The sequence below is a fragment of the Pseudophryne corroboree genome, chromosome 7, assembly GCF_028390025.1.
Source record: "Pseudophryne corroboree isolate aPseCor3 chromosome 7, aPseCor3.hap2, whole genome shotgun sequence".
In the NCBI taxonomy this organism is placed as follows: Eukaryota; Metazoa; Chordata; class Amphibia; order Anura; family Myobatrachidae; genus Pseudophryne; species Pseudophryne corroboree.
The window spans coordinates 438,755,016-438,777,679 of NC_086450.1; the positions used below are offsets into that span (position 1 = coordinate 438,755,016).

The 22,664-nt window shown below is 47.6% G+C and overlaps 1 protein-coding gene across 3 annotated transcripts in view; it reads left to right on the forward strand.

Annotated features, from left to right (window-relative positions):
• The window catches only part of LOC134945548 (farnesyl pyrophosphate synthase-like), a 105,290-nt gene that overhangs the window by 63,708 nt on the left and 18,918 nt on the right, over positions 1-22,664 (forward strand). For all 3 annotated transcript variants that reach the window (XM_063934910.1, XM_063934912.1, XM_063934911.1), the window contains exons 3-4: positions 20,796-20,942; positions 21,021-21,161. In XM_063934910.1, the coding sequence (XP_063790980.1) occupies positions 20,805-20,942; positions 21,021-21,161 (279 nt within the window). In that variant the 5' untranslated portion in view covers positions 20,796-20,804. The remainder of the gene's footprint in view (positions 1-20,795; positions 20,943-21,020; positions 21,162-22,664) is intronic.

Below are 22,664 nucleotides of genomic sequence, written 5' to 3' on the forward strand. Positions count from 1 at the left end.
ATGTGTCTGTAGCTCTGTATATGTGTCTGTGTAATTCTATATGTGTCTGTAGCTCTTTATATTTGTCTCTCTATATGTGTCTGAGTAACTATATATGTGACTATGTAACTGTATATGTGTAACTCTTTGTATACGTGTCTGGAAACATATGCGGAACTCCCGAACACAGAGTGGATGGCCATGTGGGCAAACGATTACGTTTGGGCTGCAAAACCCTGCAACACTCTGCATTATATGGGGGTCACTGTGACACTCTCTTAAACAATATGGCAGGTATTGCAATAATCTGCATTATATAGTGGTCACTGTGACACTGCACTATTTGGAGGGCATTGAGACACACTGCATTATATGGTGGCCACTGAGACACACTGCATTATTGGCATTCGGCTACTTCGCATCCGGCATTGGCTGAGAATTCACTCGGTGATTAAGTAAAATTAGCAGTACAAAGTAGCGTGGATCTGCATCTAAGGGCGAAAGCGACCGATAATAGGTTAGCGGGAAATGAGTTGTAACTGGATGGTGAGTACTGAGATGCATGATACAACTACTTTTCATAGAACATAGGCATGTCATTTATTTTACAAGTTGACATGGGGGGGCGTAACATCTATCTTGCCTCCGGGCGACTAGAATGAAGTTACGCCACAGCTCCAGAGTCAGACCCACATATTTTAATTACAAAAAACCTGACTAGAATTCAGATTATTTCAGTCACGAGGAGGCAGTCGTCTAACAGAGCTCCCCTGCCTCTGTGTGCTCACACTGTCCTTTTGGGTGCGGTAGGGAGTGACATCACACAGCGCAGAGGAGCTGTCGAGGTACTCTATATGGCACCGGGAGGGTTTGAGGAGCTTTCCATATCACCCACACCCCTTTTCACTTCTGTGCCTCAAGTTCCTGCACCCTTCCAATTGTGTGTATGTGCGTGATATATGCGGTACATATATTTATATTAATCTTTACATATATATATACATATATATATATATATATATATATATATATATATATATTTATTTATTTATTAGTGTATCTTTGGTTGTGCCTAGTTTTTTACTAATAATATTTGGTATAAACCTAATCTGTCATGTGGTAGCCGGTGTGGCCTACAGTATACAACACATTAAATCTATTCAAAGTACAAGTAAAGTACAGACTTTTGATTTATTAAATCATTATTTACAAACCACTGTAGTAATAAAAAAGTACATTCAAATATAAAAAAAAATTTTTTGGACAAATTTTTTCTTAAGAACTCCAAAAGAATGTGTGACAGGCATTCTTTGAGAACACAGAAGCTAATAAAAAAACAAGCTTTGTCCCAATCAAGGAGTTCTTGAGAAAAAAATTGCAATTGTTTTTTTTTTTTTATAGAGTTCAATCTTTGTCTCATCAGACCAGAGAATTTTGTTTCTCATGGTCTGAGAGTTCCTCAGGTGCATTTTGGCAAACTCCAGGCAGGCTGCCACGTGCTTTTTACTAAGGAATTGCTTCCGTCTGGCCACTCTACCATACAGGACTGATTGGTGGATTGCTGCAGAGATGGTTGTCCTTCTGGGAGGTTCTCCTCACAGAGTGACCATCGGGTTCTTGGTCACCTCCCTGACTAGGGCCCTTCTCCCCCGATCGCCCAGTTTAGATGGCCAGCCAGCTCTAGGAAGAGTCCTGGTGGTTCCAAACTTTTTCCATTTACGGATGATGGAGGCCACTGTGCTCATTAGGACCTACAAAGCGGCAGATATTTTTCTATACCCTTCCACAGATTTGTGCCTCGAGACAATCCTGTCTCGGAGGTCTACACACAATTCCTTTGACTTCATGCTTGGTTTGTGCTCAGACATGCACTGTCAAGTGTTGGACCTTATAAAGACAGGTGCATGCCTTATGTTCAATCAACTGAATTTACCACAGGTGGACTCTAATTAAGCTGTAGGGACATCTCAAGGATGATCAGTGGAAACAGGATGCACCTGAGCTCAATTTTGAGCAAAGGCTGTGAATACTTATGTACATGTGATTTCTTAGTTTTTTATTTTTAATAAATTTTCAAAAATCATAAAAAAATCTTTTTTCACAAATGAGGAAAAAGCAAAGTGCTTTAAATACTTTCCAGATGCACTGTACATATCTAGAGGCCAGGCATTACACTGACCTGTGTGAAGATACATCACATATGCCTGCTGGTTTCTCCACACATCCAGTTACAGTTGCTTTTATTCCTATGCCTGGCAGCACAGACTCGCAGTGCTCCACCACAGCAGATCTGAACTCAGTTGTTAAAAGAGAGTTGAGGGTGAACGCTGGGCTTCCGGAGTCTGAGGGATGCGGCAAACGGGGCGGAGCTTCATGTGGCCATGGGGCGGAGCTTCATGTGGCCAGGGGAGGAACTTTAGACTGCTCCGAGTCCATGGGATGTGGCCTACTGATCGGGGTTGAGGGAGTGAGGGTGTCAGTGAGTTTGACAGCCGGGATGTGATTATGATTCAGCTTGTCAATTTCAACACAGATTGCACTACAGCATATCCTGTGGACCTGTTTGCCTGAAAGGGCCTGGAGCTGCAGCTCCACCTGCCCCATTGTTAATCCGGCCCTGCCTGGGGGGTCCCATGACCTGGACTTGAACCTTAGTGTTAGGGACCCACCAGATGAGGTCACCTGGTTGCGTTAGAAAATAGAGTTTATTATACTTATTCTGATTAGCAATACATAGTACTATGGAGTGTGCATCTGCATTTTTCTTTTTATCTGTGTGGAACTACAAGTCTCAGCAAGATAGCACCTCTTATTATGTTTGGAATTAGGGTGTGCAGTCCAAGACCCCACCCCTCCCTCCCTGATAGTAAAGCATATAAAATGATACCACATTACCAGTGTAACTGTCACTAGGCAGAGGTGTGACTGGGTGCCATCATCCTTAGTTACACCTTTCACCAGTGACAGGGCACCATCACGCCTAGTTACACCTCTGCCAGGTAACAGGGTGCCATCATCCCTAGTTACACCTCTGCCAGGTAACAGGGTGCCACCATCCCTAGTTACACCTCTGCTCAGTGACAGGGCGCCATCATCCCTAGTTACACTTCTGCTCAGTGACAGGGCGCCATCATCCCTAGTTACACCTCTGCTCAGTGACAGGGCACCATCATCCCTAGTTACACCTCTGCTCAGTGACAGGACACCATTATCCCTACTTACACCTCTGCTCAGTGACAGGTCGCCATCATCCCTAGTTACACCTCTGCTCAGTGACAGGGCGCCATCATCCCTAGTTACACTTCTGCTCAGTGACAGGGCGCCATCATCCCTAGTTACACCTCTGCTCAGTGACAGGGCACCATCATCCCTAGTTACACCTCTGCTCAGTGACAGGGCACCATCATCCCTGGTTACACTTCTGCTCAGTGACAGGACACCATTATCCCTACTTACACCTCTGCTCAGTGACAGGTCGCCATCATCCCTAGTTACACCTCTGCTCAGTGACAGGTCGCCATCATCCCTAGTTACACCTCTGCTCAGTGACAGGGCGCCATCATCCCTACTTACACCTCTGCTCAGTGATAGGGCGTTGTCAACCCTAGTTACACCTCTGCCCAGTGATGGAGCGTCATAATCCCTAGCCACACCTCTGCCCAGTGATAGGGCGTCATCATCCCTGGCCACACCTCTGCCCACTTACAGGACGCCATCATCAGTAGTTACACCTCTGCCCAGTGACAGGGCGCCATATCCCTAGATACACCTCTGCTCAGTGACAGGGTGCCATCATCACTACTTACACCTCTGCCCAGTGATAGGGCATCATCATCCCTAGCATCTCTGCTCAGTAACAGGGCACCGTCATCCCTAGTTACACCTCTCCCCAGTGACAGGGCACCGTAATCCCTAGTTACACCTCTGCCCAGTGACAGGGAACTGTCATCACTAGTTACACCTCTGCTCAGTGACAGGGCGTTGTCATCCCTAGTTACACCTCTGCTCAGTGACAGGCGTTGTCATCCCTAGTTACACCTCTGCCCAGTGACAGGGCGTTGTCATCCCTAGTTACACCTCTGCTCAGTGACAGGCGTTGTCATCCCTAGTCACAACTCTGCCCAGTGATAGGGCGTCATCATCCCTGGTCACACCTCTGCCCACTTACAGGACGCCATCATCAGTAGTTACATCTCTGCCCAATTAGAGGGCACCATTATCCCTAGTTACACCTCTGCCCAGTGACAGGTAAAATCCGTGACCCATCTCCAGGGCCGGTGCAAAGTCTCTCCTCACCCTAGGCAAAGCTTCAGCCTAGCACCCCCTAACCTTCAAATCCCCCCCCCCCCCACCTCTAGAAGGGGAGTTGCAGGTGGTCACTAGGTGGGCTGGCGTGAAGTGCATCATTATACATATACAGAGACAAGGGACAACACTCAAGGAGTTTTAAAGTGAAAAAGTATTCACAATATACTTTCACTTTCAGATCCTTGAGTGACGACCATTCTTACTGCCTATGTATACACTCTAGCTGGCATGTTAGGAATTGTATAGAACACTGGGGCCAATTTCAAATTTTTGCTGAGTAGCAGGATAATATATATGTATATTGGAGGAGGTGCACCAGAGCTATGAGGAGCGGCCGTGGGGGCGCCCCACGGAAGCCATAGTTACATCCGCCTCCTTTGTGCCGTCACATGACTTGATGTTACACGTGTCAGCACAGAGAAGCGCTGAGGCACTATGTGGTACAGCCTGATGGCGATGGCTGCACCTGATTAGACCCACAGCAGCAGCCAGTGTAGAGTAAAAGTAGGAGGCCACATACAGAGACAGCTTTAAATTTTTTGATAGATGAATTCAGTGGCGCCCTTCAGGAGCCGGCGCCCCTAGGCAAACGCCTAAAGCTGCCTAATTGTAGAGCCGGCCCTGCCCATCTCACTGTCAGCGAAGCCGGATGCAGTCCGTTAGACTGCAGTGGCTTCACTGTGACTGGCAGTGACTTCCTATTGGAAGTCCTACCGGCCAGTCACAGACACTACGAGCAGTCCCATTGGGAGGTATTTCCTACTTCCAGGAACTGCCAGACCAGGCTGCGATAGTAAGCCAGCTCCCTGTCTCATCAGCCCTAGCTGGCTTCTATGGACTGCAGCCAATGCAGTCCATAGAAGCCATTTGTTTTGTGCATGTACCGTTATTGCTTTTGTGCATGTGAAGGGTCCCAGCGTCTGTGAACTGTACATTGTACAAGTGCCGGGACTGAGGCAGCGGTGGGGACAAGGTGGCAGAGACACGGCAGCATTGCCAGCAGCAGCCCTCCTCCTTCACCAAAGTAGTAGCCGCCACTGGCCATATGTATTCCTGGCCAGTAAAACTGTAGTAACAACCTCTTCTCTTACGTCCTAGAGGATACTGGGGTCCACATGAGTACCATGGGGTATAGACGGGTCAACTAGGAGCCTGTGGCACTTTAAGAAATCAATAGTGTGCACTGGCTCCTCCCTCTATGCTCCTCCTACCAGACTCAGTTTAGAAAATGTGCCCGGAGGAGCCGGTCATGCTTGGGAAGCTCCTGAAGAGTTTTCTGCATTTATTTTCTCTTTTATTATTTTCAGGCAGCTCTGGCTGGCACCAGACTGCCTGCTTTATGGGACTTAGGAATGGCCCAACCTCCCTAGGGTTAATGGTCCCATTCCCCGCTGAGAGGACACTGAGCTCCTGAGGGTCCTATTCATAAGCCCTACCACGGCGAGCGTACAGACCCGCAGCATGCCGCTACCCCTAACAGAGCCAGAAGACTGAAGAATGGTGAGTAGGTGGCCGGCGTCCCGATTAGCGGGTTGCCGGCTGTAATGGCGGCATGAGGGTAGAGCGCAGCGCTGACATGCTCGCTGTGCTCCGGCTTCAGGGACACTGCAGTGACCGCTGTGAGGGGCAGCTGAAGCCAAGCTTATTACCCACGACTGCCACTGTTTACAGGGGTTCTAACCCACTGTAACCCTTTTATTTCAAGTTACCTCAGCCAGTATAAAAGCATGAAAGGCTGCGTGACATGAAGGGGGTGGGGCCTACACTATGAGTGGATCCAGCGGCTCACCAGCACCATTTCCTTTCTGCAAGCTTACACAGGCAGCCTGACTGGATGGTGCAGCTCCTCCACTCCAAAGCACCTCAGTGGTACCAGGGGGTCATAGCAAAAGGGGGGAGCAATAATTTGGAATACTAAACCCTATTAAGGGTTTTAGTTGGCGACCCAGCTAGGTCTATACCTTAGCTATACGGGCGCTGTGTGGCTGGCTCCATTTCTCTGTGTCTCCCTAGAAGGACTCTGTGTGGGTTAACTGTGCTTTTAACCTATTCCTCACTGTGTGGGTGTGTGTTCTTTTGCATTATCATGTCAAAGGATTGTGTATCATGCACAGCAGAGTGCTTTTCTGAATCGGGGGGATCACTACAGTGTACTCAGGATAGTACACATTCTCAGGCTAGTGGATCAGAACCTGTATGGTTAGATTAGTTAAAAGGGATGATTTAAAATATTGCAAATAAATTATCCCAAAATGAGAAGGACACGCAATACTTAAGGCAATCTGTAGATGACCTGATGAATAGAGATTCAGTGGTCGTTCAGGTGTCTCAGACCCCTGCTTTTTGTCCACAGAAGCGTACTCTGGCCCAAATCATGCAAGCTGATACCGATGATGATGTATCAGACCCAGAGGAGGGGGTGATGGACTTTGTGGGGGGGGGGAGGGGGGGCAGGATGCAGCTTTAGCACATGGAATACAGGCCCTGATTGAAGCTATAAGAGAGGTTTTGCATATTTAGAGGACGAGGAGGAATCCTTTTTTAATATAAAAAAGAAATCCTCTGCTACTTTTCCTGCTTCCAAGGAATTAAATTCCCTTTTTGAAGCAACTTGGGTTAATCCTGACAGGAAGTTTCAGATTCCAAAACGGTTGATTACATCCTTCCCGTTTCCTCAAGATAACAGGAAAAAATGGGAAAACACGCCGATACTCCTACAGCATATACAGGATTCTGCTAACTTTATGGTGGAGGCCATAAAGGAGATTGGATTGCTCAACGAGCGCACTACTGCCATGACAGTGTCAGCATGTAGGGGCTTGTGGCTATGCCAGTGGACTGCGGATGCGGATTCCAGGAAAGGCGTGGAAAGCCTACCTTTCACAGGTGAAGCCCTTTTTGGAGATGAACTGGATATGTGGATATCCAAGGCTACGGCGGGAAAGTCTACATATCTTCCTTCCGCAGCTCCCCTGGCTAGGAAATCCTAATCTGCACCAATGTTGCAGTCCTTTTGGACAGCAAAGTTTAAAGGTAAGGCCAAAGGCTCTTCTGCTGCCTTCAAGGGCAATAGAGGTAAGCCCGGAAAACCAGCAAATACAGTCTCACAGTATCAGACCTCTGGTACTGCTTCCGCAAAGCCTTCAGCATGACGGTGGACCACACTGCTTGGTCAACAGGCAGGTGGGAGCCCGGTTACGATATTTCAGTCACGTATGGACCACCTCATGCCTGGATCCATGGGTAAAAGATCTTATCGTCCAGGGCTACATACTGGAGTTTCAGGAACTCCCACCTCACAGATTCTTCAAATCCGACTTACCAGCTTCACCCGAAGCAAGTCTGACCTTACAATCAGCAATTCAAAACTTGTACAGACTCAGGTCATTGTTCCAGTTCCACTTCACCCACAAAACAAGGGTTTCTATTCCAACCTGTTTGTGGTACCGAAACCGGATGGTTCGGTAAGACCCATTTTAAACCTCAAGTCACTGAACCCGTATTTATGGGTTTTCAAATTCAAGATGGAGTTGCTGAGAGCGGTGATCTCAGGTCTGGAGGAGGGAGAATTCCTGCTGTCTCTGGATATCAAGGATGCGTACCTTCATATTCTGATTTGGCTGCCTCATCAGACTTATCTAAGGTTTGCATTGCAGGACTGTCACTACCAGTTCCAGGCCCTGCTCTACTCCGCAAGCAGGTAGTGAACATAGGGGGTCATTCCGAGTTGATCGTAGCTGTGCTAAATTTAGCACAGCTACAATCAGGCACTCAGACATGCGGGGGATGCCCAACACAGGGCTGGTCCGCCCCGCATGTCAGTGGTGCGCCCCCCCCCCCCTGCAGAAGTGCAAAAGTATCGCACAGCGGCGATTCTTTTGCATTTGAGGAGTAACTCCCGGCCAGCACAGCTCCTGCGGCTGGCCGAGAGAACCTCTTCACTGCCCGGGTTGCAGCGGCTGCGTGATGTCACGCAGCCGCCACGGCTCGCCCTGCCAACGGTCCGGCCACACCTGCGTTGGCCAGACCATTCCCCCCTAAACGCTGGCTTAGCGCAGGCGTCCAGCACCCTCCCGCTCAGCGAACGCCTCTGCTTGTCAACCAGGCAGAGTGGATCACTAGGGAGCAAATGCCTTCGGCCGTCCAGCATGCGCCGGCGCACTGCGGCGCTGGTGCATGCACAGATCCGACCCGATCGCTGCGCTGCGATAACCTGCAGTGTGCAATCGGGTCGGAATGACCCCCATAATACCGTACCTGGACGATCTACTGATAAAAGCACCATCCAGGGAAAAGTTGTTACACAGCATTGCCCTCTCCACATGACTACTCCAGGATCATGCGTGGATTTCTGACAAAATCTCACCTGGAACCAACACGGAGGCTTCCATTCCTGGGGATGATACTGGATACTGAGGTACAGAAGGAAGGTGTTCCTTCCTCTGGAAAAGGCATTGGTAATTCAGTCAATGGTAAGGGTCGTCTTACAGCTGCCATGGATATTGGTACAGTACATCTGTGCATTCGCCTCCTGGGAAAGATGGTAGCCTCTTACGAGGCACTGCAGTACGGCAGGTTTCACGCAAGACCCTTCCAGCTGGATCTTCTGGACAAATGGTCGAGATCACATCTGCACATGCACCAGAGGATCCGTCTGTCTCCAAGAGCCAGGATTTCTCTTCTGTGGTGACTACAGACTTCTCACCTGACCGAGTGCCGAAGGTTCGGGATTCAAAATTGGATTCTGCTAACCACAGATGCAAGCCTCAGAGGGTGGGGAGCAGTCACCCAAGGGGAATGCTTTCAAGGAAGATGGACAAGTCAGGATGCCATTCTTCCAATTAACGTGTTGGAATTAAGGGCAATATACAACTCCCGTCGGAAGGCGTCTCATCTTCTTCAAAACTGAGCCATCCAGGTTCAGTCGGACAATGTGACGGTGGTGATGTACATAAACTGACAGGGCAGAATGAGGAGCAGAGCAGCAATGTCGGAGGTGACAAGGAGTCTCCCCTGGGCAGAGGGACACGCTGTAGTGCTGTCTGCAATCTTCATTCCGGGAGTGGACAACTGGGAAACAGACTTCCTCAGCAGACACAACCTCCACCCGGGAGAGTGGGGCTTTCACCTGGAGGTGTTCAGATGCTTAAAACGTAGGTGTGGAATTCCACAGAACGACATGATGGCCTCTCGTCTCAACAAGAAGCTCCAGCGGTTTTTCTCCAGGTCAAGAGACCCACAGGCAATGGCGGTGGATGTTCTGGTGACTCTGTGGGTCTACCAGATGGTGTATATCTTTTCACCACTTCCGTTGATCCCAAGAATTCTGAAAAGAATAAATAAGTGAAAGGGTTCAAGCAATTCTCATTGCTCCAGATTGGTCAAGAAGGGCTTGGTACGCAGATCTACTGGAACTACTGCTGGAGGACCCGTGGCCTCTGCCTCTTCGGGAGGATCTTCTACAACAGGGGTCATTCGTCTATCATGACTTACCACGGCTACATTTGATGGCATGGAGGTTGAGAATCAAATTCTAGCCCGGAAAGGGATTCCGGACAAGGTAATTCCTACCTTGATCCAGCCAGGAAAGGGGTAACATCTAAACATTACCACCAGATTTGGAGAAAATACATCTCTTTGTGTGAGAACAGGAAATTTCCTGCAGTAGAGTATAAGCTGGGTGGTCTTCTGCTTTTTCTGCAGTCTGGTATGGATGTGGGTCTGCATCTGGGCTCCACAAAGTTCCAGATTTCGCCCTTGTCCATTTTCTTCCAGAAACCGTTAACATCCCTTCCTGAGGTTCAGACCTTCTTGAAAGGAGTTCTGCACATCCAAACACCCTTTGTGCCTCCCACGGCACCTTGGGATCTTAACGTGGTGTTGTGTTTTCTGCAATCGGATTGAGTTTAGCCTTTACAGGAGGTGGATGTAAAGTTTCTTAAATGGAAAACCATCACACTATTGGCCTTGGCTTCGGTATGGCGTGTTTGGGAATTGGGGGCCATGTCTCAAAAGAAAGGTGGAATTTCGGCACTTTCCATAGGTCTAACAGCGTCACTTATTGTGAGGAATTGGTAAAAAAGTTTTTCGTGCCATTTTTTCTTTTTTGGCTAAAATATATTTTTACCTTGTATACCATTCCCCTTTTTCTTCCCCTTTTTTCATCTGAGGGGTGTGCGGTGTAATAGATCTTGCCGTTTGGGGACATTGTATACTCCTGTGACCTATGGTATAGCGGACTGGATATTTTTATATATTTTTATATATCTTGACTACAAATAAATCAGTTTATACCAAATATTGCATGGACTATTGGGTTGATGTACTCTGCATATCGTGAGAATATAAGAGCCAGAGAGAGACCAGTCTGGACCTGACGAATGGGATACTAAAAAGAAACCTTTTGATGCATATAGGGCATTTACCGAAGGTAAGCCATATACCAATAAGCTAAGAAGTGATTTTATGAAGTTTGGGAATATAAAGAAACCTTGATGTGAATATAGGGCACAGCCCAAAGGTCAGTTGAGGATCATCGACATGAATAGTAAACACGCATATGGATACTGATACTGCATGAATATATTTTTTTCTTTCTTTTGAGGATCTATACTTTTGAAATCCAACAGAAAGTGATTCGTGTATACATATAAAGCAGAGCTTGGGATCCGTTCCACTTTTCTGGTTGTCAAAAGAACCCCTATTTAATTTTTCATGAGGGTAGAGCTGAACTCAGAACTCGTCAGCAATTTATTCCAAAGGTGGTGTCTGCGTTTCACATCAACCAACCTATTGTGGTTCCGGTGCTCACTGACACCTCTTCTACTTCAAAGTCCCTGGATGTTGTGAGGGCTTTGAGAATCTATGTCAAGTGGACAGCTCGTCACAGGAAATCGGACTCGCTGTTTGTGCTCTATGATCCTAAGAAAATTGGGTGTCCTGCTTCTAAGCAGTCTATTGCTTGCTGGATCACGCTGACTATCCAGCATGCTTACTCTATGGCCGGTTTGCTGGTTCTTAAATCAGTTCATGCCCACTCTACTCGGTCGGTGGGTTCTTCCTGGGCGGCTGCCTGGGGTGTCTCGGCTTTACAGCTCTGCCGAGCAGCTACTTGGTCTGGTTCGAACATGTTTGCTAAGTTCTACAAGTTCAATACCTTGGCCTCTGAGGACCTTCAGTTTGGTCAATTAGTTCTGCAAGAACCTCAGCACTCTCCCACCCGGTTTGGGAGCTTTGGTACATCCCCATGGTACTAATGTGGATCCCAATATCCTCTAGGACATAAGAGAAAATGGGATTTTAATTACCTACCAGTAAATCCTTTTCTCGTAGTCTGTAGAGGACACTGGGTACCCGCCCAGTGCTTCGTGTTTCCTGCATGTTGTGTTAACATGGTTTTCTTCTTGTTTGTGTGTGCTGGTTCGAATCTCACCATTATCTTTTCTGAAACCTTCTCTCAAGATATGTCCGTCTCCTCGGGCACAGTTTCTAGACTGAGTCTGGTAGGAGGGGCATAGAGGGAGGAGCCAGTGCACACTATTGATTTCTTAAAGTGCCCAAGGTTCCTAGTGGACCCGTCTATACCCCAGGGTACTAATGTGGACCAAAGTATCCTCTACGAACTACGAGAAAAGGATTTACTGGTAGGTAATTAAAATCCTATTTTTTTCCTCCCAAATGACCCTACAAAGGATGTGTGTGTGCACCTTTCATACCTAAAGGAACATGTACCAGTGATATCAATAGTTGCTGTGCCGTCTTTTTGTATTGGCTCAATGGGCAGTTACCCAAGGGTCTCAGGAGTATAAGGTCCCTAGGCTGATAGCTGAGGGTCCACCTTTTACAGGGGTACCATATTTTGAAAATAGGCCCTGGGCAACCATAGAAATCAGACTTCAAAGCAGTGGTCACCACCCGAGCCTCTTAATTGTTCTTCCCAGCCAGATAGCTTGTATTCTGTTTGACATAAAGATTTTATGAGGGTAAAATCCTAAAGCTGGGACTCTCCCCTTTCAGTGCACACTGGCAGCCTGTCTCTACTATGACCAGAACCAGACATATCAGTCTCCCAGCGGTAGGTCACTGCTCCAGCTCCACACGTCTGGTATGCAGTTTTATATATTCATTGGTGAATTGCTCTGGCTTCTGAACACTGATCTCCAAGTCCCCAGTACCTCCTGAAAGGTGGCAGTCTCTTTCTTTTTATCCCGTTGAAAGCCAAGAAATCTATTTCCAAGAACTGGAGAAATCTGCAGTCAAGCAAGCTATCCTCCCACCAGAAAATGATGAATATTAAGCCCACTCCACTATTCACCCCTCCCCTGCATATTAAACACCCCCTACCACCCTGGAACTCATGTACAAAGGTCCCTTCATTCTGACCAATTCCCACTTCTACAGTTTAGTGTTCTCCCTCCCACCCCATCTTCCACCATTGTGCAGTAATGGAGTAATTAGCAGAAATAATGCTCCAGGTTCTACATACTGAGCGTAAGGTAGAACACCCCCTACCGCCCACGGGACATTAAAGCTGCCACTGATAGCACCCCCGCTCCTACCACTGGAGAATGGGTAGGGGCCTCAGGGCATTGCTGTTCCCAGGGGCCTACACTGCTGTTAAGACAGCCCTGAATAGTTGATCAGTATTTTACTCCTGAACAATCCCCGTTCTATAGAATAAATTTCTATTCTAAATATTCATGTCTATTTCTTTATATGGTTCACCCTCTGCCGGCCTGGCAGCTTTCACTACACCATTTGCTTCAACAACGGTTTAAATGCCTTTTCAAGGTAACATCATTACGTTGATTCCAAGCACATTCTTGTAATGAAACAAGTCCTCATTACCATCTGGTGGCAGCACTTTCCACAACAGTGACCCCGGCACAGGCTTGTTTTGGTTTCTTCTTACATCATCAGTAGTTTATTCATGGTAATGTCAGGATAGCATATACAGCGTCTGCATTGGTTCCAGTGTTATACCAGCAAAGTATTCCCACAACCCTGTCACTGACTAGACACAGTGGTCTCCTGGCTAGTCATTGACCACTAACTGGCATCAGTTGCCCTGCACCAACACAATACAATCTACTTATACCTCCTCCCAGACACTCACTATCTAATAATCACACCCATGTGGTTCACCTGTGAAGCTGAGCTGTGTATGCAGGGACTTGTGAGGAATTAATCCTTAAACATGAGTCTGCAACAGAGCCGTAAGTAGACTTTTTGGTGCCCTGTGCCAGAAAGAGAATTGGCGCCCCCCCTAATTTTTCCGTTAGGGACATAGGCCCTCATTCCGAGTTGTTCGCACTGTAATTTTCTTCGCATCGCAGCGATTTTCCGCTAATTGCGCATGCGCAATGTTCGCACTGCGACTGCGCCAAGTAAATTTGCTAAGAAGTTTGGTATTTTACTCACGGCATTACGAGGTTTTTTCTTCGTTCTGGTGATCGGAGTGTGATTGACAGGAAGTGGGTGTTTCTGGGCGGAAACTGACCGTTTTATGGGAGTGTGTGAAAAAACGCTGCCGTTTCTGGGAAAAACGCGGGAGTGGCTGAAGAAACGGGGGAGTGTCTGGGCGAACGCTGGGTGTGTTTGTGACGTCAAACCAGGAACGACAAGCACTGAACTGATCGCACTGGAAGAGTAAGTCTCGAGCTACTCAGAAACTGCACAAAGAAATCTTTTCGCAATATTGCAAATCTTTCGTTCGCAATTCTGCTAAGCTAAGATTCACTCCCAGTAGGCGGCGGCTTAGCGTGTGCAATGCTGCTAAAAGCAGCTTGCGAGCGAACAACTCGGAATGAGGGCCATAATGCGCATGCCTCGCAGGGAAGAGGCATGACAAAACTGACCCCAGAGAAAGCCCATACTATGATGCCCCTATCCACTCAAACAAAATATATATATATACACAGTATATATATATATATATATATATAGTGTGCGGTCACACATCCCCTTTGCAGCCACACACTACATAGATCTATGTAGTGCTGAAAACCCCTTCACAAAGTACATGGTAAGCTTCAAATAGTTAAGGCACTCCAGTTTGGAATTTTCTAGCTTTCTATGCAAGGGCAGATAGCTCAATGAATAGAGTGTCTGACTGCAATATTATAGGCATCGTGTTTGAATCCCTGTCACATCAGCATCCCGAAATGTATTAAAGGACGGTGCAACTGAACAACAAAGAGTTCTCAATTCAAGTCCATGAATGCTGCATAGGTATTAGTGACAAAAGGGGTGGGGGTAGAAGACAAGGGCGGTTAGGAGATGCTAGGCTTCAAAAAGGGGGGAAGCTGCAAGTGAAAGTCATTAGATAATTAATAATTGATAAGTGCTGCCAACAGCGCCCCCTACCGTGTAGCGCTATGTGCGGAACACACTCCACAGACACCTAATTACAGCCCTGGTCTGCAGACTCCCACAGAAAGCAGTAATTTCTCTCATAAGAGAACTACCTTCTTTGTCAATGTATATATAATGTGTGTATATATGCATATTTATAGTGCTTATATACAGTATATATATATATATATATATATATATATATATATATATATATATTTCTCTTACGTCCTAGAGGATGCTAGACGGGTCCACCAGGAGCCATTGGCACTTCAAGAGTTTGGGAGTGTGGGCTGGCTACTCCCTCTATGCCCCTCCTACCAGACTCAGTTTAGAAAATGTGCCCGGAGGAGCCGGTCACAGCTAGGGGAGCTCTCCTGAGATTTTCTAGTAAAAGTTGTTTTTAGAGTTTATTTTTTTACAGGGAGGCTGTTGGCTGCAGCGTGGGACTAAGGGGGGGAGCAGTGTCCGCCCTGCGGGGTCTGAGCCACTGTCTCCGCTGACTGGACACTGAGCTCCAGAGGGGATAGATCATTCCCCACCACAGGGAATCGCTCACCCCAGCAGCCTGCCGCCACCCCCTTACAGAGCTGAAGAAGTGGTAAGTGAGTCACCGAACCCCTAGGAAGCGGGGGGCCGGTGTGAAGATGGCGGCAACGGGGAGGAAGCGCAGTATTAACTGCGCTCCTGAGAAGGTTCAGAGGCACATGGTGCGGAGCTGTGAGGGACGCCCTGGGCCAGTGCTTACCGCCACACTGGTCCAAAAGTCTGTCGGCGTCCGCGGATCTCAGCCAGCACGTTTTACCTCAGGCCAGTATAATTCTTGAAGAGTGGGAAGACAGCGCCATTAAGGGGGTGGAGCTTCTCCTCAGAGCAGACCCAGTAGCGTTCCAGCACCATTTCCTGCCTGCACAGCGCTGGATGGAAGAACAGGTCCCTCCACAGCAACTCCAGCTATCAGTACACGGTACCAGGGGGTTGTAGAAGGGAGGGGAGGCTGTAAAATGACTGTCTCTCCTGTTAAGGGACACAGTCAGCACTGACAAGGGTAGTGGACAAGTGGAATACCCTCCCATCAGAGGTGGTAGAGGCTAAGACAGTAGAGCAATTTAAACATGCATGGGATAGACATAAGGATATCCTTACAAAGAAATAAGGATCAAATAAGGTTAGAGATAAAAATAATGTAAAAAAAAAAAAAGGGGGGGGGCAGGCTAGATGGGCCAAGTGGTTCTTATCTGCCGACAAATTCTATGTTTCTATGTTTCTATGACAAGGGGTCTCCCTTTGCTGTAAGCGCTGTGTGTGGGTTGGCTCCGATCTCTGTGTCTCTCTTGCCATTCTTGGGGGGGAAACTCTGTCTGCCCCCACCTGTGTGTGTGTGGAGTGTTTGGTGGTCTCCTTTAGCTATGTCCAGAGACACTGTGTCATATGCTGCAGAGGATTTATCCTCCTAGGATGATCCCATTCCATGTAATCAGTATAGCACTGGTTTAGCACAGATACCAGCAAGGGAACCAGAGTGGTTTTCCTCTATCAAATCTTGGATTTCTCAGATTTCTGACAGGGTTGCAAGTAATGAATTTGCAACCCAGGTATTACAGAGCTCTATGGCAGTATGGCCGGTTTCTGGTACCTCAGGATGCCCCGCTATACACCCCCACAAACGTGCGCTTGTGCATGTCACACAAGACGACATGGATTCAGATTCTGACAATACAGATGGTGAGGGGGATGTGTTGCGGGGGTCCGTATCTCTTGCAAAGGGGGTGCAATTATTGATAGAGGCTATCAGGGATGTGTTAAATGTTAATGATATCACACCTGAACAGGTTGAGGAGGCTTTTTTCACTGAAAATAAAAAAGCCTCGCTAACCTTCCCTGCTTCAAGGGAATTGAATGCTATATTCGAAAAAGCATGGGAAAACCCTGAGAAAAAATTCCAGATCCCTAAAAGGGTCCAGGTGGCATTTCCTTTCCCTGAGGAGGAGAGGACAAAATGGGAAAACCTGCCGATTGTTGACGCATCTGTGTCCAAACTCTCAAAGAAGGTGGTTTTACCTGTTCCAGGATCTACCGTCTTAAAGGAGACAGCAGATAGGAAAATTGATAACACGCTTAAATCAATGTACACTGCTTCTGGGGCCATATTACGTCCCACTATTGCTACTGCATGGATTGCAAAGACAATAGTGATGTGGTCGGCTACCTTACTTGAGGATTTGGATACGATGGATAGGGATGACGTTGCTTTGTATTTATGCAACATACATGATTCTGCAGGTTTTATGGTAGAATCCATGAAAGACCTCGGTTCCATGGCTGCGGGAATCTCTTCCATGTCTGTTTCAGCTTGTCGGGGACTGTGGCTGCGCCAATGGTCGGCCGACGCAGAATCCAGAAGTGTGGAGTCCCTACCCTATACAGGTCAGGCTCTCTTTGGGGTAGCTCTAGACGCATGCATATCCACCGCTACAGCGGGTAAGTCTCCGTTTCTTCCCTCAGCAGCACCTGCTCCGAAGAAATCCTTCTCTTCTGCTGCAACGCAGTCCTTTCTGCCTAACAAGCCTAGAAAGGCCAGACCGTCCAATACCTTCTTTAGAGGAGGTCGGGTTAAGTCCAAGAAACCTGCCGCTGCAGGTTCCCAAGAACAAAAGCCTACTTCGGGTACACCAAAGTCCTCTGCATGACGGTGGACTGCATGCCCCGGAGGTGGGGCCAGTGGGAGCGAGACTCAGACACTTCAGTCATGTCTGGGTATCGTCCGGCCTGGATCCCTGGGTGATAGATATTGTGTCTCAGGGATACAGGCTGGAATTTCAAAGTCTCCCTCCTCATCGCTTTTTCAAGTCAGGCTTACCAACTCTGTTGGAGGAGAACAGCACTGTACTACAGGATGCTGTCCAAAAACTGGTGGAGGCACAGGTCATTGTACCAGTGCCGCCTCACATGCTGACCAAAGGTTACTATTCAAACCTTTTCATGGTACCGAAGCCGGATGGTTTGGTCAGGCCCATTCTGAACCTAAAATCATTGAACCCCTTTCTAAAGGAGTTCAAGTTCAAGATGGAGTCTCTCAGGGCAGTGATATCAGGTCTGGAAGAGGGGGAATTCCTGGTATCACTGGATACCAAGGATGCGTACCTCCACATTCTGATCTGGCTGCCGCATCAGCCTTATCTCCGCTTTGCATTGCTTGACTGTCATTTCCAGTTCCAGGCCCTGCCATTCGGCCTCTCCACAGCACCAAGGTGTTGGCGGAAATGATGATTCTCCTCCGCAAGCAAGGTGTGAACATCATTCCATATCTGGACGATCTGCTGATAAAGGCATCATCCAAGGAGAAGCTACTGCAGTTCATTGTTCTCACAACACGACTGCTCCAGAGTCACGGCTGGATTCTGAATCTTCCAAAGTCACATTTGGAACCAACCCAGAGGTTGTCATTTCTGGGAATGATCCTGGATATGGAAGTGCAGAGGGAGTTTCTTCCACTGGAAATGGCGTTGGTGATACAGGCTATGGTCTGGGATGTCCTGAAGCCACCCCGGGTGTCGGTTCATCAATGCATTCGCCTATTGGGAAAGATGGTGGCCTCTTACGAGGCTCTCCAGTATGGGAGGTTCCACGCTCGGACCTTCCAACTGGATCTCCTAGACAAGTGGTCAGGATCTCACCTCCACATGCACCAGAGAATTTGTCTGTCGCCAAAGGCCAGGATTTCACTCCTCTGGTGGCTCCAATTACCTCACCTTCTGGAAGGATGCAGGTTCGGGATTCAGGACTGGGTCCTTCTAACCAAAGATGCGAGCCTTCGGGGCTGGGGAGCAGTCACTCAAGGAGTAACCTTCCAAGGATGGTGGTCAAGCCTGGAGGCCGGCCTGCCCATCAACATCCTGGAACTAAGAGCCGTCTATAATGGTCTTCTTCAGGCGGCCCCTCTTCTGAGAAATCGCACCATTCAAGTATAGTCGGACAACGTAACAACAGTGGCTTACATAAACTGACAAGGTGGAACGAAGAGCAGAGCGACAATGTCAGAGGTGACAAGAATACTCCTCTGGACATTAAAACATGCGTTAGCGCTGTCATCCATTTTCATTCCGGGAGTAGACAACTGGGAAGCAGACTTCCTCAGCAGACATGACCTCTATCCAGGAGAGTGGGGTCTCCATCCGGAGGTGTTCATGGAAATAACAGATCTTTGGGGCTTACCCCAAATAGACATGATGGCCTCTCGTCTCAACAAAAAGCTTCAGCGTTATTGTTCCAGGTCGAGGAACCCATAGGCAGTAGCAGTGGACACCCTGGTGTCTCCGTGGGTGTTCCAGTTAGTGTACGTGTTTCCACCACTCCCACTCACCCCAAGAATCCTAAAGCTCATAAGGAGAACAAAGGTTCAAGCAATCCTCATTGCCCCAGACTGGCCAAGAAGGGCTTGGTACGCAGACCTTCTGAATCTACTGCAAAAAGAGCCAAGGTCTCTTCCTCTTCGGGAGGATCTGCTGTAGCAGGGGCCGTTCGCCTATCAAGACTTACCGCGGTTACGTTTGACGGCATGGAAGTTGAGCGCCTGATTCTTGCTAGGAAGGGCATTCCGAAGAAGGTTATTCCTACCCTCATACAGGCTAGGAAAGGGGTAACGTCTAAACATTATCATCGTATTTGGAAGAAATATGTCTCTTGGTGTGAGTCCAAGAAGTTTCCTACAGTGGAGTTTCAACTGGGACGTTTCCTCCTCTTCCTGAAAGCAGGAGTGGATATGGGTCTGAGGTTGGGATCTGTGAAGGTCCAGATTTCAGCCCTATCCATTTTCTTTCAGAAACAATTGGCTGCCCTCCCTGAGGTTCAGACCTTTTTGAAGGGTGTTCTGCATATCCAATCTCCCTTTGTGCCGCCTACGGCACCTTGGGACCTTAACATGGTGTTGTAGTTCCTCCAGTCGGATTGGTTTGAGCCTCTACAGGAGTTTGAGGTCAAATTTCTTACATGGAAGGCGGTCACTTTGTTGGCCATAGCTTCTGCTAGACGTGTGTCCGAGCTGGGGGCTTTATCCTGTAAAAGCCCTTACTTGATCTTCCACGAAGATAGAGCTGAGCTCCAGACACGCCAGCAGTTTCTTCCGAAGGTTGTGTCGGCATTTTATATCAACCAACCTATTGTGGTGCCAGTGGCTACTGGCTCCTCAATTATATCAAAGTCCTTGGATGTCGTAAGGGCTCTGAAGATATATGTGAAGAGAACTTCTCGTCACAGAAAGTCGGACTCTCTGTTTGTCCTATATGATGCCAAGAAAATTGGGTGTCCTGCTTCTAAGCAGACGATCTCTCACTGGATCAGGTACACTAAACAGCACGCTTATTCTACGGCAGGACTGGCGTGTCCAAATTCTGTTAAGGCCCACTCTACTCGTAAGGTGGGGTCTTCCTGGGCGGCTGCCCGGGGTGTCTCGGCAGTGCAACTTTGCCGAGCTGCAACTTGGTCTGGGCCGAACACGTTTGCAAACTTTTACAAGTTCGATACATTGGCCTCTGATGACCTGAAGTTCAGTCAATCAGTTCTGCAGGAGCCTCCGTGCTCTCCCTCTAGTTCTGGGAGCTTTGGTACATCCCCATGGTACTAATGTGGACCCCAGCATCCTCTAGGACGTAAGAGAAAATAGGATTTGGTTACCTACCGGTAAATCCTTTTCTCGTAGTCCGTAGAGGACGCTGGGTGCCCGCCCAGCGCTTCGTTTACTGCAAATGTTATTTGGTTCAGTACCCCTTAGTTTAGTTGAGTACTGCATTGTTACTTGGTAAGTAATGTTTCAGCAGTTGTTGAATGTTCAAGCTACGTTGGCTTGACGTGCGTTGTATGTGTGAGCTGGTATGAATCTAACTACTATCTGTGTATAATCCTTCTCTCGAAGTATGTTGTTTCCTCGGGCACAGTTTCTAGACTGAGTCTGGTAGGAGGGGCATAGAGGGAGGAGCCAGCCCACACTCACAAACTCTTAAAGTGCCAATGGCTCCTGGTGGACCCGTCTATACCCCATGGTACTAATGTGGACCCCAGCATCCTCTACAGAGTACGAGAAAAGGATTTACCAGTAGGTAACCAAAATCCTATTATATAGCTCTCAGTTTACAGATGTCATGTTGGTTTTCTCCTAGCCCCAGTCAATGGCCCCCGTGAAGGCATCGTCAGCCTCCGATGATTTTCATGAATTTTCTAGCTTATTTGAGAGGGTAGTGCAAGACCTGACAGCGGAGGAATGTGGAAACCCAGAGATTGGGGTTGCCATGTCACGCTTGCGAGAGGTAAGTGAGATCTGTGAGGCTCTGCTTAGCTCTGCTTAGCTCTGCAAAACTGTACCAATATGAGTGTTTGCATCATAGGTCCTGGAATACAATGTCCGTGGAGGAAAGTATAATCGAGGTACCACTGTAGTGGCCTCTGTCCGGGAGCTGTTGCCACTGACCCTGCAGGATGTGGAGACCATAGAGAGGGCCCTGGTGGTGGGCTGGTGTATAGAGCTGGTGAGATCCCAATTTTGTCTGTGATATCTGACTGTCACATCATTATTATGAGCTGCTGCAGCTCACAACCTGTTTTCCGGGTCCTGGCCATTGCTAGTAGGAGCCCGGGCTACCAGAGTGCGGTGTTAGTACCGCATGGCATGCTGGTCCTGGCTGTTGCTAAGTGACCAGGGATGCTAGCATGTGGAGAGCAGTGCTGCACTGACCGTGTCCAAGCTGGTTCCGATCAGCTGGGACACTCTACACCGCTCTCGTACATGCAGCTCCACACCTGCAGATTATTATTGAGTTAAGGGGCCTGTCTCTGTGGAGGTGCACTGATTGGTCTGTATGTGTGTTAAAGGCAGTCAGGCCTTTATCCAGCCTGAAACCCTGCCCTGCTGTAATCCTGAACCTTGTCTGTTTATCCAGCCTGAAACCCTATATATACTTACATAGTTGTTGAGGATGAAAAAAGACAATTGTCCATCGAGTTCAACCTATAGTGCTATATGCTGTATTATCTCCAATTTACTTAAAACCTTCAATGCTTTTTTTCCGCTAAACATTTGTCTAATCCTCTCTTAAATGCCTCGATTGAATCCGACATTACCAATGTTTCCGGCAGTGAATTCCATAAACTCACTGTCCGCACTGTGAAGAAACCTCTCCTACGGTTGGTCTTAAACTTCCTCCCCTCCAACCTAAGGGGATGACCACATGTCCTGTGTACAGAGCTCTTAATAAGTAAATCTACTGAAAGTTCCTTATATTGCCCCTTGATATATTTCAAGATATTAATCATGTCCCCTCTTATGCACCTTTTTTTCAGCGTAAACATATCCAGCCTAAGTAGTCTTTCCTCATAATCCAATAACTCTAGGCCCTTAACCACTTCACTGACGATTTTTCCTTTCAAAAGCGTTAACAACATTGTTTTTCAAAATTAATTTTATTTAATAAAGTTGAAAAAGTACACTGCTCAAAAAAATAAAGGGAAAACTTAAACAACACAATGTAACTCCAAGTCAATCACACTTCTGTGAAATCAAACTGTCCACTTAGGAAGCAACACTGATTGACAATCAATTTCACATGCTGTTGTGCAAATGGAATAGACAACAAGTGGAAATTATAGGCAATTAGCAAGACACCCCCAATAAAGGAGTTGTTCTGCAGGTGGTGACCACAGACCACTTCTCAGCTCCTATGCTTTCTGGCTCATGTTTTGGTCACTTTTGAAAGCTGGCGGTGCTTTCACACTAATGGTAGCATGAGACGGAGTCTACAACCCACACAAGTTCAAACATGTCTTTTTTTATAGTGCAGAACCCAAAATTTGACACAGTATTCTAGATGGGGCCATACCAATGCTTTATACAGTGGCAGGATTACACTTTCCTCCCTGGTCTCTATTCCCCGTAATGGTCTCACTTCTCTCCTCTAACCTTCTAACCATACTTCCTTTAAGCACTGCTGCCCCCTCCTCGTTTAGGTGCAATCCATCCTGACAAAAAAGATGGC